This window comes from Loxodonta africana, chromosome 3, assembly GCF_030014295.1.
Source record: "Loxodonta africana isolate mLoxAfr1 chromosome 3, mLoxAfr1.hap2, whole genome shotgun sequence".
Lineage (NCBI taxonomy): Eukaryota > Metazoa > Chordata > Mammalia > Proboscidea > Elephantidae > Loxodonta > Loxodonta africana.
Genome location: NC_087344.1, coordinates 23884959 through 23894836, shown reverse-complemented (window position 1 = coordinate 23894836; position 9878 = coordinate 23884959). Strand labels below are relative to the sequence as shown.

Below are 9878 nucleotides of genomic sequence, written 5' to 3'. Positions count from 1 at the left end.
AGGCCCTGAGTGGGTACCCGGGAGCCCCTTCCTTCCCTGTGAGGAGGGGCTGGCTGGTGGGGGGCAGGCATATGGGCTACCCCTTGGCTAAACGGCCCCAGCCCAGCCGTTTCCTGGAGTGGTTTCAGCTTGTCCAGGGGGTGAGAAGGGGATGCCCCATCACCACTGGAGTTCATGCTCCTACACCTAGCATGACATAAATAAAAAAATAGTGTCGTATCTTCTCCCCCTTTCCCTCCCCTTATAAAAACACAAAGTCCTCAGAGCTTGGCCGTTTGGCCTTGAGGAGCCGCCCTGAGCGAGACAGCCTAAGCGTTGGCTGTGAGAGCTGGGAGCAGAGGTCATCCAGGCTATGGTCCTGAGCGTGGCCCTCGGCCAGGGTGAACATGGGGTACCTCTCTGTGGCAGAAGAAGAGCTGAGGACCTGGCAGGAGAGAGAGTGTGGTGGCTCAGCCTCAAACATGGTAACCACATGTTGTTAACGCTAGCAGGTATGTCTGTGAAGCACTTATGTGGACTCACCAGTTAGCCCCAATCTTTCCCTGGACCCATCCCTCCAGAGCAGTGACCCAGGCCAGCAGTCAGCACCTTCCATCCTCTGACCACAGTGATTGGCTCAGTAATGAGGATGTGACCCAAGCCAGCCAATGATGGCAGCCCTGAGACTTTTGTTGCAGCTACTGGGCAAGCAGGGCTCCCTTTCTACTGAGCTGGAAGGATGGCTGCCCAGAGGGGATGACAGCTGTCTCTGCCACTTCAAGGATGAAGTCCAGACATGACAGAAGAGCCAAGAGACAGCAAGGGGTCCAGTGACCTAAGCCCCTGGATATAGCTATACCCTAAGATAGCAGTGCCTCCAGACTTTGCAGTTACATGCCCCCTTTTTGCTCCAATTAGAGCTGGGATTTGGTGGCTCGCAGGCAGAACAGCCCTGACAAGAGTAGTCTGCCTTGGCATCCCCCTGGGCTTCAGAAATGGGGATAAGATCACTTTCTGGATTAGCACAGGGACTCAGAGCCCCAGGTCTCACCTGGAAGTAGTACCAGAGGTCTGTTGGGACTCCAGGTTCCTGTTCCTCTCCCTCTGCCCCCAGTCCTGCCCTTTGCCCCTACCCTCCACCTCTCTGGCTCACCCTGGTCAGCTCCGAGCAGAGTGTCTCAAACTCCTTCCTGTCTCCAGCATAAAACCCCACGGTACAGCTTGGGTCCATCTTGGTGAAGGCCATCTTGCGGGGCGAGGTGCAATGGAAGGACTGGAGCAGACAGACAAGGGGGGCTCAGGGCACCCCAGCTCTCCCCTTTCCCCCAACTCGCCCCAGGATCCCAGCTCACCTCCAGAGAGAAGTCAGCCTGGCTAACGTCCACGCTGGGCTGGCAGTAGTGCGGGTCCAGGTAGAGTAGGAAGTCATCTGCAGGGGGGGAGGTGTGAGTGGGGGCAGGGAGGGGGAAGGTAGGGCAGGACAGGGTGGGGCCTACCCTGGTAGCCGATGAAGTACAGCGAGTGCCGTGGTTTGCCCCCCATGATGCCCAGGCACAGCTCTGAACGCAGGAGCTCCTGCAAGGAGAGTAGGAAAAGGCTGAGGATTCTGGGCAGAAGCTGTCAGGCAGTCGCTCAACAAATGTTGAGTGAGCACCTACTGTGTGCCAACCCTGCCCTGGGCCCTGGGGGGCAGCAGTAACCAAGATGGACAGAACCCCCGCCCTCATGGAGTTGACATTACAGCATGGACAAAGAACAAGATGAGTGAGTTATCTCCTGTGTCAGAAGTAGGTAACGCTGGGGAGAAAAATAGACAACAGGGAACCAGTGTTCCGGGGATGGGGACTCCGGAAAGACCTCACTGAGAAGGTCACATTTGAGGTAAGAGGTAGCTCCATGCATATCTGGGAAAAGAATGCTCCAAATGGGGAATAGCAAGTGCAAAGGCTCTGAGGCAGAAGTTTCCTGAGAACAGCAAGGAGACCAGCCTGGCTGGAGCAGAATGAATGTGGGGGCATGAGGCCAAAAAGGTGACAGAGGCAGATGTGCAGAAATTTGTGGGCTGTCGGGGGAAACTCTGGCTTTTATTCTGAATGCAAACACTCTGGGATCTTCCCAGACCTCAGGGCCTTGGCCCTTGCTGTTCTCATTTGCATTTTGGCTGAAGAGGGGCTTTCCTAGGCTATACAGCCACCTCCCATCTGCCCTTCACTGTTAGAGTCCAAGCTGTAATGCTACAGCTGCCAATCAGTTTCCAGCCATTGCCTGTCAGTCCCACATCAGAATGTCTGCTTCTAGAAGGCAGGGATTTCTACCTGTCCTGTCTCCCCAGCACCCAGGACAGCACCTGGCACATAGTAGGTACTCCACAGCTATTAACAGATGATGGGATTGACTGACTATAAAGGGGCCCTAGCCCAAGCTGAACTGCTGGTGATGTAGTGGTTAAGAGCTATGGCTGCTAACTAAAGGTCGGCAGTTCAAACTCACCAGGCGCTCCTTGGAAATCCTATGGGGCAGTTCTACTCTGTCCTATAGGGTCACTATAAGTTGGAATTGACCCAATGGCAACAGGTTTGGTTTTTTGGGTTTAACTCAAGATGAAAATGTACGGAGGGCTCCCAGGTGGAGATGACGTGGAACCTGGCTGCACCCACCTTCACGCAGGGCACATACACGGGGTTGAGAGTCTCGCCACCCAGCCGCACGGGCACCAGGATGACCACAGACTTCCACTCGGCCTTGGGGTCCGGCCTGGCCACCAGGCGTGCCACATCCGCCTTGTACACTGGAGGGACAGGGGAGCAGGTCACCTCGCCACCCTTCAAGCCCAAGTGGTGTCCTTAACCCCAGGGGCCTGACCTCTCCCATGGGAGCAATGTCGCTGCTGTCAGTAGTAAAGGACATCTTTCAAAAAAATTCCCTCACAATCCCAGTAACTCCAGGTAGCTGTGGACATCCCCATTTTACAGACAGGACAACCGAGGCCCTGGAATTTATACCAAGAGCATAAAGCCAGAAGGAGGCAGAGACCCTTCCCCACAACCCCAGGCCTGACTCATCCGGTGACTCAGCATCTTGGTTTGCCAGTATGGAAATGGGAGCATCGAGCTGCCTGCCCCGAACTGAATGCCCTCATGTGTATGTCCCTCCTCCTCAAGGTTCACTGTCTGCTCACCCCCATTCTCCAGCCTCCTCCCTTGCTACTTGGCTAAGCCCCTTTCCTGATCCCAGCGATGTGGATTCAACCTTTTTGGGGGCACTCTTTGAAAAGTGAACGTTGTCCCAAACACCTACTATATTGCCTACAATTTTGCAGGCTTCGTAGATTCCCAGATAACAATCCATACCCGTTGCCACTGAGTTGATTTTGACTCATAGCGACCCTATATGACAGAGTAGAACTGCCCCGCAGATTTCCACAGCTAGGATCTTTAAAGAAGTAGACTGCCACATCTTTTTCCACTGGTGGGTTCAAACCTGACCTTCCAGTTAGCAGCTGAGTGTTTAACCACTGGGCCCCCAGGGCTTGCCAGGGGGAGGGCAGGAGTAACAGTAACCACGGCTGACATGTCCTGTGTACACTTACTGCCTGACCAGCACGGCCCTAAGGGCTTTACCTGTGTTACCGGTTTATCTAACCCTCAGGATAACCAGAGGAGGTGGAGGGCCCAGTCTTCCGTACACATTAGATGTATTGGTAGAGGAAGAGTGAGTGGGACCTGGGAGGATGAGGTCCTCATGTTGTCTACTCCATCACTAAGGAAGAAGCCCCTTAAGTTTTCTCTACTGGTTCTGCAGGGGGAGGCAGAGGGGAGAGACCTTTGACACCGCAACTGGGCAACTGTGAATCCTTTCTGAGTGTCCCTCTGCCCCAGAACTTGTTTCAGCCTCTGAGGCAGTGGCTGGGTCAGGGTGAGACCCCCAGGAGCCTACTTCCCAGCACCTTACCTGTGCAGTCCTGAGAAACATACACCACCAGGCGGGTGACCTCTGAGCAGCTCTCCACGGCCTTCCTGGGGGTGGGAGGGGAGGCCTCAGTTCCTGGGCGTACCCAGTCGCTCCCATGTTCCCTGCAGCAGCCCTCACCTGAGGATGTGGGCGACCAGCGATGGTCCATACCAGTCACCCGCCTTCTTGCCCGAGCTCTGCCCGAGCTCCACCAGCCGGTGTAGACCAAAGGGGGCCTGGGGGTGGTCAGCAAACCAGGACACGATCTGCCGGTGCCAGTGCTCCTGCTCCAGCTCTGGGGTGCACTGGGCCCAGTGCGGGGGCACCCGGCGGGCAGGGCCACGGTACCGGCTGGGAGAGGCCGACCCCGACAGCTCAGGGGGGCCCAGGCCTGAGCCCTCAGCCCATGTCCAGTCTGGTTGGAGTGGGGACACAGTCAAACAGTACCGGGGTGTGTGCGGGGCACAGTTCCCATTTACTTGTGTTTTACGCACAATTCTAATGCTTCAGGATCCCCCATCTTTAACTATAATTCTCACATTCCTGAAAACTCTGACTTTATAAACACAACTCTCACTTCCTCCAAACTTCAGTCTGCACACAATTCTAATATGACTTCAACCCTGTAGTTCACCACCAGTTCTAACACCCCTGACATGTGTAGTGGGCGCTGTGCTCCTGGTGCCCCCTCACTCCCCTGGCACCGCTCACCTCTGGGCAGAAAGTGCAGCAGCAAGCCCTGTGCTAGCAGCATCTGCCCGCTGCGTAACATGCATCCCCAGCCGCAGTCCGAGGTCAGGCAGCCCCCAGCGAGCGGCGGAAAGTCCCGGCGGTACGTGAGCCACAGGCGGGACATGAAGTCCCGCTGGAAACGCTGGATGTCACCTACGAAAGCCGGCCTGTTAACTGCAGCCAGGGATACCCCTGAAGGCCTCCCCCCATTCTAGCCCCAGCCACCAGCTCACCCTCGCTTTCAAAGCGGTAGCGGTGGCCACAGAGGTAGACACTGGAAATCTTGCTAAAGCTGGTCCGGCTTTTGACGGCCCAACCTGGGGAGACATGGGGCAGTGCCCGGCGAGATGACGCACTTGCTTGAGAGACACGCAACATACGTTATGACAGCCACGGTGAGTCTGTTCCCATCTGGGATATGAGGACGATCCCAGTTCCTATCTCAGAGGTGGCTCGGGGGAATATGTGCAATATTCCTCTTAAGCAAAGGCCCAGCTCCTGATAACACCCATGAGTGTCATTATTCCTAGATAAAAAGCCATTGGTTTGATTGTACCCATTTTACAGAAGGAAAAAATAGAGGCAGAGGGAAGTAAAAGAGCTTGCCCAAGGTCACAGGGGCAATCGGAGATGACTTGAAAATACATTCCCTGTTCCAGCTTCCCACAGGTCCGCCCTGAGCTAGGCAGGGCGGGGACCCACAGGTGACTCACTGGAGAAAAAAACGGTGTTATAACCGGCTGGTTCTCCTGGGCCCCCACTCTTCTCTAAGCCCCGTGTCTGGCTGAACCCTCGGCTCTCTCCCACCTCAGGGCCCAGTCCTCAGGCCCACTCCGTCCAAAGCCTCCCCGACTCCCCCTCCTCACCGTACTTGACGTTGTTCCAGGCCGTCAGGAACTTCGTCTTAAACTTGTCCACCTCGTCTGGCTCCCCAGGGGCGGTCCTGGGCCAGCCAAGGGCGGCGGCGCTGGCTCCGGAGGGCCCTAGGCTGCTGGGGTCCGGGAGTCGGGGGCCCCGCGGCCTGCGGCTCTCGGGGCGGCGCGCGTCCTCCGGGCTCCCGCTCCGGTACTGCGCGGCGGCCGGCGACACCGAGTTCATGGACGCGCCGGGAGGGCGGACCGAGGCCCAGGTGGGGGCTGCGGCCGCCACTCCCGCCCTGTCCGCCGCGCCCCAGGGCTCTCCGCTGACACGGGGCCACGGCAGGCGCTACTCGGCCCGCGACCCGGCTGCCAGGCGCCCAGCCCCGGCCCGGGACGCTGCCGCTGTCGCGGCCATTCGAGCGGCTAAAACGCCCGGATGGAGGTGGGCGTGGCGAGGCCTACGCCCCGCCCCGGCCCCCAGCTGGGTTCCCCGTCTCCCGGTCCCGGGTCGTCCGCTGGGGCCCAAGCCCCGGCGCTTTATCGCGGTGCGTCCCCCCTGCCCCTCTCGCCTTATCACTCAGCCCAGGCGCGCCCCCCGAGCCCCTGCAGGCCCTTATCGGAGGCCTCAGAGGCCAGAAGGCCCCGCCCCGGGCCCCACCCCTGGGACTGCCCCGCCTGCGCGCTGAGGCAGCCTGCCCAGCCGGGCCTGGGCTGCGTTTGCACCTGCCCGTGTCGGCCCGGTGCAATACCAGGCATCCCCGGCAGGAAGGCGCACGGCCGGCCCACAGCGCCCCTCGCGGGCTAGCAACCCAGGCAGAGCCCGTCTTGGTTGGGGTTCAAATCCTGCGGTGTCCTTCTCAGCTCTGTGAGCCAGGGCAAACCGCGCTCCTCTGTGCCTGAGTTTTCCCCTGTGAGAAATGGGGTCCGAACACACACAGCAACATGGATCAACCTCATAATACTTATGTCAGCGGAAAGAAACCAGACAAAAAAGAGCATATACTGTAACTAATCCATTTATATAAAACTCTAGAACGTGCACAAGGAAACTTGTGGGGGTGGTGGATATGTGTGAATTGTGGTGGTTTCACGGGTGTGAAAACTCATCCAACTGTACGCCTGAAATGTGTGCGGTTTATTATATGTCGATTATACCTCAATAAAGCTGTAAAAACTTTTAAATGTATCTAGCTCATAGCGATGCTGGGAGGAGAAGCTGAGTTCATGGATGTAAAGCACTTACGGCAGCATTTGAGACAGTTGTTGTGAGCTGCCCTGGAGTATACTGACTACTGGCAACCCCAGCGGTGCTTCAGAAAACAGGTCTGGCAATCTGCTTCCAAAAGGTCACAGCTTTGAAAGCCCAACGGAGTAGTCCTACTCAGCACACATGGGGTCACCATGAATCAGAACTGAAGGCAATTAGCAATAACACAATTCTGGCAGAAGCAGTTTGCCCAGGCCTCTCTTCCGAGGGGCGGCGCTGGGCGGGTTTAAAATGCCAGCCTTTAGCTTAGCTGCAGATCGACAACTGCTTGTGCCACCCAAGCTCCCTGAGACACAGTCAGGGCTCAGCAAGGATAACCATGCCCTCGAAGACCTGATGACAATGTAATGACACTGTGAAGGACAAGGAGGGTGGTCGCTTGTGGCCAGCCCACGGGCTCTGTCCTCAGCCTGCTGAAGTAAGTTGTTGAGGATGTGGGTGAGGGTGCAGGTTGTGCAAAGAGTTAATACTTAGCTGTCAACCAAAAGGTTGGAGGTTCAAGTCCACCCAGAGGTGCTTCAGGAAAAAGGCCTGGCTATCTACTTCTGAAAAATCAGCCACTGAAAACCCTATGAAGCACAGTTTCACTTGGACACACACGGGGTCACCATGAGTCAGAATCAACTGGACGGCAACTGGTTTGATTTTGGTTTGGTGGATTGTGAAGAAGGCACCAAAGGACAAAGAATGACCCTGGAGGCTCTACCAAGTCCCCATACTGAAAGGCTGATCACCTCCCTGACTTTACCTCACTCACTCCCCACCAGTCACATTGGCCTCCTTTTTCAAACTCACCAGGCACAGGCCTGCCTCAGGGTTTTTGCACTTGTTGTTCCCTCTGCTGGCCTAGAAGGGATATTCACATGGCCCTCCCTCACATGTGGCCTGGCATGCAGCAGGGGCTTAATTAATAACTTGCTGAATGGAAAGAGAACTTGAGAGGGCCCCAGGACAGTTCTTGAGCTTAAGGGGGGGACACTGGACCCTGGAAGGCCTCAGTTGTGACTACATGGAGGAGGAAAGGGTGCCTAAGGGAATCCACACACCAAGCAAATCTAGAGCAGCGCTGTCCAGTGGGAACATAATGTGATGTAATTTTCACTATTCAAGTAGCCACATTCCAAAAAGTAAAAAGAAATACCAACAAAACAAAACAAAACCCGCTGCCAGCGAGTCGGTTCTGACTCATAGCGACCCTATAGGACAGAGTAGAACTGCCCCATAGAGTTTCCAAGGAGCACCTGGTGGATTCGAACTGCCATCCTTTTGGCTAGCAGCCGTAGCTCTTAACCACTATGCCACCAGGGTTTCCAAAAAGAAATAGGGGAAATTAATTTTAGTAATTCGACTCGACGCACTGGGTTTTTTTTTTTTTTTAATTTTTATTAAGCTTCAAGTGAACATTTACCATTCCAATCAGTCTGTCACATGTAGGTTTACATACATCATACTCCCTTCTCCCACTTGCTCTCCCCCTATTGAGTCAGCCCTTACAGTCTCTCGTTTCGTGCCAATTTTACCATCTTCCCTCTTTCTCTATCTTCCCATCCCCCCTCCAGTCAAGAGTTGCCAACACACTCTCCCGTGTCCACCTGATTTAATTAGCTCACTCTTCATCAGTATCTCTCTCCCCCCCACTGACCAGTCCTTTTCATGCCTGATGATTTGTCTTCGGGGATGGTTCCTGTCCTGTGCCATCAGAAGTTCTGGGGAGCATTGTCTCTGGGATTCCTCTAGTCGCAATCATACCGTTAGGTGTGGTCTTTTAATGAGAATTTGTGGTCTGCATCCCATTGGTCTCCTGCTCCCTCAGGAGTTTCGACGCACTGGGTTTTAATACATTTATTTAATTGATATACCCAAAATATTATCATTTCGACATGTAATAAAAAATTATTGAGACATTTTACCTTTTTTTTGATACTCAGTCTTTGAAATCTGGTGTGCATTTTACGTGTACAGCACATCTCAATTCAAACAGCCATGTTTCAAATGATCAAGAGTCACATGCGACCAGTGGCTACCATATTGGACAGTGCAGACAATATAGCCACCATCCATGTCAAGATATGAGACATACGGGCTGCAGTTGGCCCTCCTGAGTCCCCTCCCTCCCCACCCGCAGGCAACTTCAGCCGGGACTGGGCTGACCACTTTGAGCCTGGTGTGGGGCTGGAGGATTCAGGAGCAGGATTGTTAGTGTATCTCAGTTGGGACTGACCCAGCTTCTCCAACCTCTTCCTCCCCCTCTTGCTCTTCTTTTTATTCCTCCTCCTCCTCCTGCAAGGTCCCACCCCTTAGGCAAAGCAGTCTCCAGGCACCCCCCACCCCAGGAACTCTCCACTGAATCACCCCAGGCTCAACTGATGCAAAGTGAGTGATCTAGAAAGTGCCTGAGGAAACTGTGGGGGTGGTGAATATATTTACTATCTTGAATTGTAGTGGTTTCTCGGGTGTGAAAACTCATCCAACTCTACACTTGAAATGTGTATACAGTTAAGATGAGCTTGGTACTAGTCTCCACCCTGGATCTCAAATAATAATGATTGTCACTGTTCAGACTTTTGTCCCCCCAGGTTGCAGCTCACCCATCACCTGTTCAGGGAAGTCTGTCCTCACCTCCAGTTTGGCCATGATCCCTTTTTCTGAGTCCTTAGGCTCCTGCTGACCACAAATACAATAATTCCTAACCAACCTTGTCATTGTTTGTTAATTCCTCCTGGTGGCCCCCATAAGGATATAAGCCCCATGAAGATAAGGGCTACAAGGTTTTCCAGGGCATCCATTGATCATCTGCAGTGTGCCCACATCAAGGACAGCTATGCCAACAAAAGAAAACCAGCCTTCTCTGCTTTGTGCCCCTGGCGTTGGAACAAGACAGATGCAAATGTTTGTTGAGTGACTCAATGAATGATTATGGAACTTAGCCATCCTCAGAGCCTCCCTCAGCAGATTCTGCGGGTCTCTGCATCTGGCTTCCCCGGGGCTGCAGATCAATTCCTTCCGGTTTTCCTACCTAAATTCTTCCCTTTGTCCCATTGGCTTTTCCTGTCTTAACTCATTTAACCCTTAGCGCAGCCCTGTGAGAT

At 54.5% G+C, this 9878-nt stretch overlaps 1 protein-coding gene across 1 annotated transcript; it reads right to left on the bottom strand.

Annotated features, from left to right (window-relative positions):
- Positions 1-241: 241 nt before the first annotated feature.
- On the bottom strand, positions 242-5775 carry ATG4D (autophagy related 4D cysteine peptidase). The gene is made up of 10 exons (XM_003413091.3): positions 5529-5775; positions 4896-4979; positions 4642-4815; positions 4069-4345; positions 3931-3995; positions 2637-2767; positions 1476-1554; positions 1332-1408; positions 1133-1252; positions 242-424 (listed from the first exon to the last, which is right to left on the bottom strand). The coding sequence occupies exons 1-10, from the start codon at positions 5758-5760 to the stop codon at positions 242-244; spliced, it is 1422 nt and encodes a 473-aa protein (XP_003413139.2). The 5' UTR covers positions 5761-5775.
- Positions 5776-9878: the final 4103 nt, after the last annotated feature.